The following is a 14,286-nucleotide window of genomic DNA, read 5'->3' on the forward strand; positions in this document are numbered from 1 at the left end:
TTTCCTCTTTGCCTCCTCTCCCCCCACCAAATAACCCTTCCTTCTCTTTGTCTATCAAATATCTTCTGAGAGAAACAAATCCTCTTCATCTCAACCTTAAAAGGGAGACCCCTCATTCACCCCCACCCCCACACACACACACACACACACACACACACACACACACGAGGAAACATCCTCTGGGTGCCAACCCTATCAGGTCCCCAAGATCTTGCACGTTTCAATATCATTGCTCATTCTTCTAAACTCCAGTAGTTACAGGTCCAATCTGCCTCATAACGCAAGCCTTTCATCACAGGATTGAGTCATGAACTTTCTCTGAACTCCTTCTAAAGCAGTTATATCTTTTTGTCAAATAGGGAGACAAAAGCAATCCTCCAGATGTGGTCTCACAGCAGCAACAAAGCATCCCGACTGTTATATTCCATTCCCCTTACAATAAAGGCCAACATTCCATTTCCCTTCCTCACCACTTGCTCTACCTGCAAGCTAATGTCCTGTGATTCATGTACCAGGACACCCAGTTTCCTTCATACCATTCATTAATTTTTTTTAGCGTGCACAATGAATTAAGTGAAATGGATAGATCCTTGGAAAATAAACATTTCAAAGAATGGTGGGGGAGGGAAGGAGGGGGCAGTGGGGTACAGCGCAGCAAGGGGGAAGTAGCCGTAGCAGATGTTTGTTTGAGAGCTGGAATTGACACAATGGATGGAATGACCTTGTGTGGGCAAAGTTCTATGTTTGTAAACCAGATAACCAGTGATTTTTTAATCAGTTGCTTTGCCGTGAAGCCGAGTCTTGGCTCAATCTCTAACTGCTATCAGCATTACTTTAACCCGTATCAGTGCTGGAGGAATTTGCTGTCCGATTGCTTTGCCCCAAATTTGCTCAATAAAGTTAGAAAGTGATGGGCAGCAATAAATTGCATTTTTATAGCAACTATTAACTTCAAAGATGTTTTATAGGAGTCAGATAAAAAATTGACATTGAGTCATGTGGAGATATTAGGGCAGGTGGTTAAAGCTGTGCTCAAAATGGTCAGCTTTTAAATACTTTACTTTTATGGGATGTGGGCATCGCTGGCTAGGCCAGCATTTATTGTCCATCCCTAATTGCCCTTGAGAAGGTGGTGGTGAGCTGCCTTCTTGAACCGCTGCAGTCCCTGAGGTATAGGTAAACCCATAGTGCTGTTAGGGAGAGAATTCCTGGATTTTGACCCAGCGACACTTAGCTTTGCTCTTGTTGGGGAGAATCTCATTGACTGGCACATGTGTGGCGCGAATGTTGCTTGCCACTTGTCAGCCCAAGCCTGGATGTTGTCCAGCTCTTGCTGCATTTGGACACGGGCTGCTTCAGTATCTAAGGAGTTGCAAATGGTGCTGAATGTTGTGCAGTCATCAGTGAACATCTCCACTTCTGACCTTGTGATGGAAGGAAGGTCATTGATGAAGCAGCTGAATGAAGGTGGTTGGGCCTGGGACACTACCCTGAGGAACTCCTGCAGTGATGTCCTGGAGGTGAGATGATTGACCCCCAACCACCACCACCATCTTCCTTTGTGCCAGATATGACTCCAACCAGCGGAGAGTTTTCTCCCAGATTCCACCAACATCAGTTTTGCTAGGGCTTCTTGATGCCACACTTGGTCAAATGCTGCCTTGACGTTGAGGGCAGTCACTCTCAACTCATTCCTGGCATTCAGCTCTTTTTTGTCCATGTTTGAACCAAGGTTGTAATGAGGTCAGGAGCTGAGTGATCCTGGCGGAACCCAAACTGAGCGACCATGAGCAGGTTATTGCTGAGTAAGATATGCAGGTTAGGTTGATTGGCCACACCAAATTATCCCTTAGTCTCCAGGGAGATTAGCAGGGTAAATAGTGGGGCGATGGGGTTAGGGCGGGCGGGATTGTTGTCAGTGCAGGCTCGATGGGCTGAATGGTCCCTTTGCGCACTGTAGGAATTCTGTGATTCTAAGTGCCACTTGATAGCGCTGTTGATGACCCTTCCATCATTTTACTGATGAACAAGAGTGCCACTGTGGTAGCTGTATTGGAACAGCTTGGCCAGGGATGCACATTCAGTACTATTGCTGGAATATCGTCAGGGCCCTTTACGTTTGCAGTATCCAGTACCTTCAGCTGTTTCTTGATATCATGTGGAGTAAATTGAACTGGCTGAAGACTGACACCTGTGATGCTGGGAACCACTGGAGGAGGCCGAGATGGATCGTCCACTCGGCACGTCTGGCTGAAGATTGCTGCGAATGCTCCTGCCTTATCTTTTGCCCTGATGTGCTGGGCTCCTCCATCATTGAGGATGGGAATATTTGTGGAGCCTCCTCCTCTAGTGAGTTGTTCAATTGTCCACCACCATTCACAACTTGATGTGGCAGGACTGCAGAGCTTAGATTTGATCCATTGGCTCTGGAATTGCTTAGCTCTGACTATCACTTGCTGTTTGACACGCAAGTTGTAGCTTCACCAGGTTGACACCTCATTTTTAGGTGAGCCTGGTGCTGCTCCTGGCATGCCCTCCTGCACTCTACACTGAATCAGGGTTGATCCCCTGGCTTGGTGGTAAAGGTAGAGTGGAGGTTATGTCGGGCCATGAGGTTACAGATTGTGGTTAAGTACAATTCTGCTGCTGCTGATGGCCCACAATGCCTCATGGATACCCAGTCTTGAGTTGCTAGGTCTGTTTGAAATCTATCCCATTTAGCACAGTGGTAGTGCCACACAAAATGATCGACTCCACAAGGACCATGCGGTGGTCATTCCTACCAATACTGTCATAGACAGATGCATCTTCAGCAGGCAGGTTGGTGAGGGTATATTCTGCACCCTCAGTGCTTCCTCCAACTGGTGTTCAACATGGAGGAGGACTGATTCATCAGCTGGGGGGAGGGGGCGTGGTGGTGTGTGATAATCGTCAAGAGCTTTCATTGCCCATGTTTGACCTGGTGCCATGGGGTCCAGAATGGATGCTGAATCTTTGTTTCGCTCCCCTTGACCCACTCAGATTTTTCATGTGGAATTTTGATTGCACATTTCTGAATAAAATTGCGAACGTGATTTTTTAGAATTATTTAATGCTGGTAAAACCAGTGTCCCGCATTGCCACTGATCAGAGTGGTTTATCACATCATTCCAGAGGGCCATTAACATTGCTGTGGGTCTGGAGTCACATAGAGGCCATACCAGGTAAGGATGACAGATTTCCTTCCCTAAAATACGTCAGTGAACCAGATGGGTTTTTACAGCAATTGACAAAGGATTCATGGTCACCAGCAATGAGACTAGTTTTTAATTTAAATTTCACCACTGCTTTGGTGGGATTTGAATCCATGTCCCCAGAATATTAACCTGGGTCTCTGGATTACTAGCCCAGTGTCATATCAACGATGCCACCATTTCCTCACCTAGAGCGCCATCTAGAGCTCAAATCACTTCAATGTCCACAGGAGAGAATTTTCTAAAATTAAACATTGGTAAGGGTGGAAGGTTAACTTTCTTTTCCTGTGTTTGCAGTTCAAAGTTGTTGGACATTTGACCTGTTGTCTGTCCTTTTTCTGTTTGGAGGGTGTGGCAGGTGAAAGCAAATGGTTGAAGTGTTCCCATCGATGGTTCTGCATTTCCTCACCCTTGTAAGGAGTTAATGCTGCAATAACAGCATTCTGGTTCTGATCCAAACTAACCCTCAACATTTTGAATATTCCAAAAGCAGACAATTTCCAATTTGAGTTCATCAGCTGGCTGGTGCTAAAAGGGGAATTAACCAATTCGAATCTTCAGATGCAATTCACCCAAAACATTTCTAAGTGTTGTCCCCAGAGGGAAATCTGGTGAGATTCTCGCCGGGTGGGTCAGTGTCCTTCAGAAGGCAATTGGTCATTTTTATGGAGCTTGTGGCGATTCTGGCTGGCAAAGAGATGAGAGACCTATAGACGGTGGCCAGGCTGCTCCTTGGAAAGGGCGCCCTGATCTGTAGACGACACTGCAGACCTCCCCGTTCACTGGCAAAGAATCCCTCCCCCCCGCCCCCCCCTCCCCTGGGAAATGCCAACCATGTCGCTGACCACCCGGGGGCTACAGCGATTACCACCCTCCCTGCCATGGGCCATCACGCCTGGTCTCCATTTGGGGAGACGAGGAGTGATCCCCGCTGGCTTCCTGTTGCGCCGGTGGGTCGGTGAATACTGGGAGCTGGGTGAATCTGGCTGAAGCCCAGGATCGCATATTTAAATTAAGATTTAAATATGCTACTCTGGTTCATGTCCTTCCTGGGTGTGAACCAGACTGCATGACAGCAGGGTTAACAGGGGTAGGGTACTCCCCGGTGCAAATTGGCCCCTCTTGTGAGATTCTCTGGCCATGATGCGATTTGCGCCTGGGTGTGCGGGGCCAGAGATTTGCTCCCATTGCGGTTGCTCTTTGAACGACAAGGCTTGGTTAATGGCAGAGTATGTAATGACAGAGCCACACAGATCATGACAGTCATGCCTTGCCCTGGATGTCACAGTTATTCCTGGGCAATAGAACTGACAGTTGACTAAGGTTTCTTCTTCTGCTTGGAATCCAGTCATTTTCCGAATATTAGTTGGGGTGGGGTTGTGGTGGTGAAGGTTATTACTGATGATTTTGCATTCACCAGTCGCTGATACAAGTTTTTCAGTGCTCAGACCCAAATTCATGCACCAATTGCATCCATTGACATTTCCATTTTTTCCGAGGTACAAGTTAACATTGTTCATGTGGGCTCACAGCGAATTGGACCCTGTGGTAGCAGTGGCGTTCCGGCCCTCAGTCCAAGCTTCATCCCAATTCATGTACCAGGACTTGAAAGATACTGTCTGACCCACTGTATGATCTGCAAGAGGGGCCGTTATCAGTGAGGGATGGAGCAAACCTGTTACAATCTGCAAGATGATAAACATGTCCAAGGGGCTTGAGGCCTCCTCTTGTTCCTGTTGAGTGTTTTGGGCTCATTGCAAGGTATTGGGTAGCGCTGTTCAGAGCTGGTGTGTTAGCCATAGTGATGAGGTAATCCTCTTCTGAATGTGTTGCTTACAGGTCGTCTTAGAGTGAAGTGTAAAGAGGAGCAGATCATGGCCAAGGCCGGAGAAGATGACGTTCTCCAGTGTCGGTTTTATTCCCGAAATAAGGCTGGAAGCGTGGCTTTCGTTTGGAAGAAGGAGGATGCTATGGGGATAATCTACAATTACACAATGAGCCATAGCAGCCTAGGAGAGCAGAACCCCAGCTACCGAGAGAGAGCCGAGATCTTTGACAATGAGGTGCGAAAAGGAAACGTGTCCCTGAGGTTGAAGAACGTGACTCTGTTTGATTCTGGCACCTACAAACTCTCTGTTGCCAGTCGTTCACAAAGCACTGAGACCCAGGTCTTCCTCAGTATACGAGGTAAGAATAGGGTACTCGTTACATTGACTGACTAAAACAAAATGGATTAATTGCTTCTTTCAGAAACTCTTGTACAGGTGTCAGTCTGATCATGATTGGAGAAAAGCAGTATTTAAACTTGGATACTAAAAGCATTTATTTATACAGATATATATATATTTTTTAAAAATCAAAATTAAATCCTGTCCTGGGCTTTGTTTGTGTTCCTTCCCTCACTCTGCGCCCAGCATCTTTCCACAGCAGCCCAGGCGAGTCCAGGAAATCATCGTGTGTGGGATTGGGATCATGGCTTGAGACTCTTTGCTATTACTTGTGGTCGTATGTCAGAGCTCTAACACAATGTGCCACATTGCTGCCTCCTTATTCATCAATGCTTTTTAAAAGCAGAAGGGATCTGGAGAGGAGTACTTTCAACAGGAAGTACTGCTGCTCCCATCTGGACAAGGTAATTTAAAATGTGTATGATGCCTCTGCCTTGGAATGCGTTGTCTGTCATCTCGTTGGACTGATAAAAGTAAAGTATAATCCATAATCGTCTTGTTGATTGTCATACGGTGCACATATCTGGAAGGTTTGATTTTTGTTGCAGAATATTCACAATCCATTGTTAAGACTTTGAGTCGAGGAACATGGCTGTTCTCTGGCTAGACTTTTTTTTAAATTATCTTCTCCATTCTCGGGATGTGGACTTCTCTGGCAAGAGTAACCTTTGTTTCCCGTTCCCTTGTTGCCCTGAAGTTGGGCTGGTAACTGGCTTCCTTCAGAGGACAGTTGAGAGTTGGCCCGTTTCTGTGGGACTGGAGTCACCTACAGACCCAGATGTCCTGTTCTGAAGGGTAAAGGGTGAACAAGTTGGGTTTTTGGATGCTGAAGCTTATGGAAGTTGGGAGTCTGGCTGAATGGCCTTGGACAGGTTGCATTTGGGCATAACAGGAGCATGGATGAGGGTTTCAGTCGCAGATGGGTTGGATCAGGGAAGGGTAGTTAGTCACAGTTCACGAGAGGGTACAGGCATCTCTGTTAGAGAGAGAGAAATGGTTAAATGGTTAGATAGCTAAAAGGGCACCACTCCACATCCAAATATGGGGCAAGACAAAGAGAAACTATTGCAGCCGGTACAGGGATTGAACCCATGTCAGTAGTGTAATTCTGTATCGCAACCTAGTTACCTTGTGAGCTGAGCTGGGGGGGAGGTGGGAACTATTGTGGAGGCAGAAAAAGGCAATCTTGGCTGATGGTGAGGATTTTGAGATCAGGTTTAATGTCTGATCTGAAAGATGGCACCTCCAATAGTGTAGCACTCCCTCAGTACTGCACTGGGAGGATTGGCCTATTTTAGTGCTCAGGTCGCTGAAGTGAGGGCTCAAACCCACAATATTCTGACTGTGAGGGCAGCAGAAGTGTTGTCCACTCAACCATGGCTGAAAGCGGCAAATGTTCCCCTGAAATGAGAGTTTTTATAAAACCACGACTTCCCAAATTCAATGAAGGAGGGTAGGAGGGACGGTAGAGCTTAGTGTCAGACAGTATTGATTTGCAGGGCTAAGTGTTGTGTTACAGCATAGAGGGAGGACATTCAGCCCATTGTGTCTGTACTGGCTCTCCAAATGAGTGTCATGACTTAGTGCCACCCCCAACTTTTCACCATACCCCTGCACATTGGAGAGTTTGGAGTGAGACAGTGCCCAGTGAAGTTTCTGCTAACTCCCAGCCAGTATAAGTGAAATTGGAGGGGAAGAGGGGCATTATAATGACAGGCTTGGATGTGGAGTGGGAGTGGCAGGGGCTGATGGTGGGAAACATACAGTGCCTGCCTGACCTGTTGACAGTGCAATCAGACTGGTGAATAAAATATAAAAATAGCCAGCATTATAGCCAAAAGGAATTTATTTCCCATTAAGGTTTAACTGCGTAAGATCAATGATTTACCATCAATGATTTGAAAGTGGTTGGGTGTACTTTATATCCTGGAGCTGAAAGGTAGGTTTCTGCTCCAGATCCTGTCTGCACCGGTTCTGGGGTTTCTGACTTGGAGACGGGAGTTGTCCCCAAGCCAAGGCTGATTATCAAAAGGCCAGTTTTCAGAGCATGGTTAAGAAGGCAGGATCAGAGAACATTATTGAGCAATAAATGGAAGTCTTAATATCAAAATTTCTTTTACTGGACTTTCACTGGAAAGTACAAAAAAATGGTTTCTTACTCTTTAATCTTTCATTTGCTGCTTCAGACTGCCTGGTGTATTAAACCTCGTGGGATTTAATTTGAGTGGAGGATCAGCCAAACACCTGATGCCATGTTTTAGAAACGTTGAGAGAATAAAGAAATGTTTTACTGAAGAATTTTCAACTTGAATTGACACATCCGGTGTTACTGTCTTTGATGTACACGAATCACGTTGAATTGTAGAGGATGGGGAGGATAACCTTCATCCCATCGTGCCCGTTCCAGCTCATTGACAACGAGCCCCACTCCCCTGTTCTTTTCCCTGTGGCCCTGTAAATGCTCTCCCCTTCTAGACCTCTATGGGATGAGCGATAAATGCTGACCAAGCCAGCAGCATCCAAATCACACAATAGATTATTTTAAAAGATGTATTTTCCCAATTCCATTTTGAAAATTGTATTAAGCTGCTGCACCATCCTTTCAGTCAGCGTGGTCCAGATCATGACAATGTGCTAGGTTTAAAAAAAAATTTAAATCCTCATCTTTGTTTTTGATCTTTGCCAATTATTTGAAATCCATGTTCTTAGAATCATAGAACCCTACAGTACAGAAAGAGGCCATTTGGCCCATCGAGTCTGCACCAACCACAATCCTACCCAGGCCCTACCCCCATATCCCTACATATCTTACCCGCTAATCCCTCTAACCTACGCATCTCAGGACATTAAGGGGCAATTTTAGCCTGGCCAATCAACCTAACCCGCACATCTTTGGACTGTGGGAGGAAACCGGAGCACCCAGAGGAAACCCACGCAGACACGAGGGTGACCATCCCTGGACGCAGTATCTCCTTATTTATTCCAAACCCTTAATAATTTTGTAAACCTGTTAATCTTCTCAGCTTGAAGGAAAAAACCAGCTTCTCTGATATCTCCACGTAACTGAAGTCTGTCATCCCCGGTCTCATTAGGATGAATTTCCTCTGCTGTTTCTCTAAGATCGTTACCTCCTTCCTGAAGAGTCATTCCCAGAATTACCCCAAATGAGACTTGTCTTTAGTTTTGTAAGTGTTAACCATCATTGATTTTTATCCCTGCTTGCAAAGCCCAAGATCAGATTGACTTTGACAACAAGTTAATCTGCCATTGCTGAAGGCAGTTGAACCTCAAGATTCTGCTTCCATCTCTTTCTCTAATCAGCTCCCCTGATCCTATTCCCCACTCCATAAATCTAGCTGTAAAGTGGGTCATCGGTTACTATGCAGCTGTTCTCTGAAAACCCAAACCCAGCAGCAGTGCTGGAGTTAGAAGAAGACCCAACGAGGTAAGATTTCATCAGCCTTGGTGACTCAGTTCAGATTGTTTGCTTTTTGCTTTTCAGCTGTTGGCACACAGCCCATCATTCATTCATCTTCCGATGACCTGGGCCTATTGGTGCTCGTCTGTGAGTCCTCTGGGTGGTACCCAGCTCCTAGCGTGACCTGGGAAAATGGACTAGGGGCGAATCTGACCAGATACTCGCATACTGAGCTATCTAACTGCACGGGTGGCAGTATCTGTGTGAAGAGCACATTGGAAATGGATAACTGGCCCACCGGTAACTACACTTGCTCGATGTGGGACCAGCAGTTGGATGAGGGATTGTCGTCGACTTTCAGCTTGAGTGAGTATGGCGATGTTTCAGTAAAGGGGTGTAGAATGGGTAATGTCATTGATGCTGTCTATTGGTGTCTGAATAAGTTTAATCTGGCCTTTGTTGAGTGGGTCTCTCCTGTTTTGGGGATCAGTTTCCACAGCTTTAATATAATCGACAATAAGGACATGAGTGAAGAGATAATTACTTTTCCACCAGAACTGCCTGAACGAGCGGTGGAAGTAAAGTGAGTTGGTTAACTACTTGAAAAGGAAACATTGACAGTGCTATGGGGAGTGGGACTAATTGAGCAGCTCTTCCAGAGAGTTGGCGCACGCACGATTGGGATGAATGGTTTTGATTTGATTTATTATTGTCACATGTATTAACATACAGTGAAAGGTATTGTTTCTTGCGTGCTATACAGACAAAGCATACCATTCATAGAGAAGGGAAGGAGAGAGTGCAGAATGTAGTATTACAGTCATAGCTGGGGTGCAGAGAATTTAATGCAAGGTAAGTCCATTCAAAAGTCTGATGGCAGCAGGGAAGAAACTGTTCTTGAGTCGGTTGGTACGTGACCTCAGACTTTTGTATCTTTTTCCCGATGGAAGAGGGTATGTCCGGGGTGCGTGGGTCCTTTTAATTAGCTGGCCTCCTTCATTCTGTCATTCTAATGAATTGCATCTACTTTAGATCCATTATTCAGTGGGCAGCCTTGGGTATAATCATAGAATCCTACAATCCAGAAAGGGGCCATTCGGCCCATCGAGTCTGCACCGAGCACAATCCCATCCAGGTCCAAGCCCAAAAACCCACGCATTTACCCTAGCTAGTCCCTCTGACACTAAGGGACAATTTAACATGGCCAATCCACCTAAGTCACACAAGTGTACATATTACAGAGAAGGAGGTGCTGGAAGTCTTAAAGCGCATCAAGGTAGATAAATCTGCGGGACCTGATGAGGTATATCCCAGGATGTTGTGGGAGGCTAGGGAGGAAATTGCGGGTCCCCGAGCCGAGATATTTGAATCATCGATAGTCACGGGTGAGGTGCCTGAAGATTGGAGAGTGGCAAATGTTGTGCCTTTGTTTAAAAAGGGCTGCAGGGAAAAGCCTGGGAACTACAGGCCAGTGAGCCTCACATCTGTGATGGGTAAATTGTTGGAAGGTATTTTGAGAGACAGGATTTACAGGCATTTAGAGACGCAAGGACTGATTAGGGACAGTCAGCATGGCTTTGTGAGTGGAAAATCATGTCTCACAAATTTGACTGAGTTTTTTGAAGGGGTAACCAAGAAGGTAGATGAGGGCAGTGCAGTTGATGTTGTCTACATGGACTTTAGCAAGGCCTTTGATAAGGTATCGCATGGTAGGTTGTTGCATAAAGTTAAATCTCACGGGATCCAGGGTGAGGTATCTAAATGGATACAAAATTGGCTTCTGCGGTTGTAGAGAGTTGTTTTTCAAACTGGAGGCCTGTGACCAGCAGTGTGCCTCAGGGATCAGTGGTGGGCCCACTGTTATTTGTCATTTATATTAATGATTTGGATGAGAATATAGGGGGCATGGGAGAATATAGGGGGTTAGTAAGTTTGCAGATGACACCAAGATTGGTGGCATAGTGGACAGTGAGGAAAGTTATCTCCAATTGCAACGGGATCTTGATCAGTTGTGCCAGTGGGCTGACGAATGGCAGATGGAGTTTAATTTGGACAAATGCGAGGTGATGCATTTTGGTAGATTGAACCAGGGCAGGACTTACTCAGTTAATGGTAGGGCATTGGGGAGAGTTACAGAACAAAGAGATCTAGGGGTACATGTTCATAGCTCCTTGAAAGTGGAGTCACAGATGGACAGAGTGGTGAAGAAGGCATTTGGCATGCTTGGTTTCATTGGCCAGAACATTGAATACAGGAGGTGGGATGTCTTGAGGTTGTACAAGACATTTGTAAGGCCACACTTGGAATACTGTGTGCAATTCTGGTCACCCTATTATAGAAAGGATGTTATTAAACTAGAAAGAGTGCAGAAAAGATTTACTAGGATGCTACCAGGACTTGATGGATTGAGTTATAAGGAGAGGCTGAATAGACTGGGACTTTTTTCTCTGGAGCGTAGGAGGCTGAGGGGTGACCTTATAGAGGTTTATAAAATAATGAGGGGCATAGACAAGGTAGATAGTCAATATCTTTTCCCAATGGTAGGGGAGTCTAAAACAAGAGGGCATAGGTTTAAGGTGAGAGGGGAGAGATACAAAAGTGTCCAGAGGGGGAATGTTTTCACACCAAGGGCGGTGAGTGTCTGGAACAAGCTGCCAGAGACAGTAGTAGAGGCGGGTACAAATTTATCTTTTAAAAAGCATTTAGATAGTTACATGGGTGCGATGGGTATAGAGGGATATGGGCCAAATGCGGGCAATTGGGATTAGCTTAGGGGTTTTAAAAATAAAGGGCGGCATGGACAAGTTGGGCCGAAGGGCCTGTTTCCACGCTGTAAACCTCTATCTTTGGACTGTGGGAGGAAACCGGAGCACCCGGAGGAAATCCATGCAGACACAGGGAGAATGTGCAAACTCCATACAGACAGTGACCCAAGCCGGGAATCGAATCCAGGTTCCTGGCACTGAGGCAGCAGTGCTAACCACTGTGCTACCGTGCTACCCACGGTGCACGGGAAGGGAGCCTGTTACGAGAGATGTCCAGAATTGACTGTGATCCCATTCCAAAACAGTGGAAGTTGAATTAAGCTCAGGTTGCATTGGATGGTTACATATTTTGGAGCTGATTGGTGGCTGAATGTATCAGTCAAAATTCCTGTGGGGGCAATGATGCATTTGTGAAACTTTTCGCTAGAAATCCTGCCATGTTTTTTCTCTGCCACCTGAGGGGTCCTGGTCTCCTCCCACTGCAGAGGAGCAGTAATCATCCGGTTATTTCTTTTAAATTGTTTTTGGGGAAGTATTTATTGCGCAGATCTTCCTGAAGGATATCTATGAGCTGTTTGAATTTTTGCAACAATGTCAGCAACGAAGACAAAAGTGCAAGGATCAGCAATATTTCCAAATCCCTCCAATAGTGGGAATCCTGACTTGTAATCAGCTTTGAGGCAGGAATGAGATCACGTGCTCTGTCCTGTAGTTCAGCCGAAGCACATTCTCCTACAGCGTGAGAGGCCACAGACTGATGTACCTGATTCCAGCAGCAGTGAGGATGTTTGAGTGATGGACTAACTTGAATTCCAGGATATCTGCTTTACCCACAACAGCTTGCGTTTAGATAGGACCTTTAATGTACTAAAACATCCCAAATCGCTTTACAGGAACATTATCAAGCAAAGTTTGACAGAGACTTGGATCTTGGGACAGGTGACCAAAAGCTTGGTCAAAACAATGGGGAGGATTTTGAGGGGATAGAGAGAAGACTGAGAGCGACGGAATTCCTGAACCCTTCGACTAAGGCAGTTGAAAACAAGGTCACCACTGGTGGAGCGATTAAGATTAGTGATGCACAGATTGCCAGAATTGAAGGAGCAGAGAGATCAGCGTTATGAGGTGGAGGAAGTTACAGGGATAGGGAGGGGTGAGCATCATGGAGGGATTTCAGAACAAGGATGAGATTCCTTGCTGCTGGGATTCAGCAGAATATATTGTGGCTGATTAAAGAGGCAAATACCTTAAATGCACCAATCAGAAAGTGATCCTGAGATTCTTTCATTGTGGTACTGGCACTACACAAGAATGGCACAGTAATGTTTCACTGTTTTGCAGTTCACAGAGTACCATTGGGTACGGTGATCGGTGCGACAGGTGCAAGTGTTTGTGCTTTCATCCTGATTGTCGCTGTCTGTTGGAGTTGGTGGTAACGAGAAAGAGATCTGATTGGGGTTCTGTGGTGAGTATCTGAACCTTTTCAACACTATGTAATTAATGAAGATTTCATTAACAATCCAGGCTTAAAAGACATGAATGTGTTTTTCCTTATTCTGTGTTTGTGTATTTGGAGAATTTATTCTGAGAGGTTATTTAAAATTCTGTCTTCGAGAATGTAATAAATAGGGACGGTGGCTTGGGCCGCCTTTGCTTTTCAATAAGATCATGGCTGATCCTCGACAGTAACTTCACGCCGAGGGGAGTATCACGGACAATAATTCACTAATTTGTACTGACCAGCAGAGGGCACTCACTGATTGTAAATTTATTTTCATGTTTTAGTCTCTAAGGTTATACCAAAAAAAAGACAAGGTTGTACCTATTGGGAAAGGATGGACCATCTTGGCCTCTCTTTCCAAAAGAGAAGGCTGAAGATAGCCTAATAATTTTACACATCTGTCTTCATAACTTTTAACCTATTCAGTCTCCCCTCGTATCATCTGGTGAATCTACAATGTGACCCTATCAAGACCAGTATAGGCTTTCAAGTTGCAGTGCCCAGATCATAACTTAACGTCCAAATGGAATCCAAGGCCCTGTACAGCTGAAACATGGCATCCTTATTTTTTGTATTCCAGTCCCTTGAGATTGTAACAGCAACTTACATTTATATAACCTCTTAACTTGCGGTCCTTCCAGTTTCTGGTCCGTGTGTGTGGCCAACTTGTTGCACTGTGTAGTTCTTTTAAGATTGTGTCTGTTTTTAATGTGCCTTTTGTGGGATTTGGGCATCACTGGATAGTCTGGCATTTGTGAGACATCTCTCATTGCTTATGTAGGAATGAGGAAACAAGGTTCAGATGGCTCGATTGAGGGTTACAAGTTAGCAAGGTACGAGCTGAAAAAGGGGCTTAGGAGAGCTAGGAGGGGACATGAGAAGTCCTTGGCGGGTCGGATCAAGGAAAACCCCAAGGCTTTTTACTCTTATGTGAGGAATAAAAGAATGACCAGGGTGAGGTTAGGGCCGGTCAAGGACAGTAGTGGGAACTTGTGTATGGAGTCAGTAGAGATGGGCGAGGTGATGAATGAATACTTTTCTTCAGTGTTCACCAAGGAGAGGGGCCATGTTTTTGAGGAAGAAAAGGCTAATAGGCTGGAGGAAATAGGTGTTCGGAGGGAGGATGTCCTGGCAGTTTAGA

The 14,286-nt window shown here is 45.5% G+C and overlaps 1 protein-coding gene across 1 annotated transcript in view; it reads left to right on the forward strand.

The window, feature by feature from the left end:
• Positions 1-14,286, forward strand: part of LOC144504274 (butyrophilin-like protein 2) — a 30,009-nt gene that overhangs the window by 13,003 nt on the left and 2,720 nt on the right. The window contains exons 3-5 of the mRNA XM_078229371.1: positions 5,073-5,420; positions 8,964-9,245; positions 12,986-13,109. Coding sequence (XP_078085497.1) covers positions 5,073-5,420; positions 8,964-9,245; positions 12,986-13,080 — 725 coding nt within the window. The 3' untranslated portion in view covers positions 13,081-13,109. The remainder of the gene's footprint in view (positions 1-5,072; positions 5,421-8,963; positions 9,246-12,985; positions 13,110-14,286) is intronic.

The sequence above is a fragment of the Mustelus asterias genome, chromosome 15 (assembly GCF_964213995.1).
Source record: "Mustelus asterias chromosome 15, sMusAst1.hap1.1, whole genome shotgun sequence".
Taxonomy (NCBI): domain Eukaryota; kingdom Metazoa; phylum Chordata; class Chondrichthyes; order Carcharhiniformes; family Triakidae; genus Mustelus; species Mustelus asterias.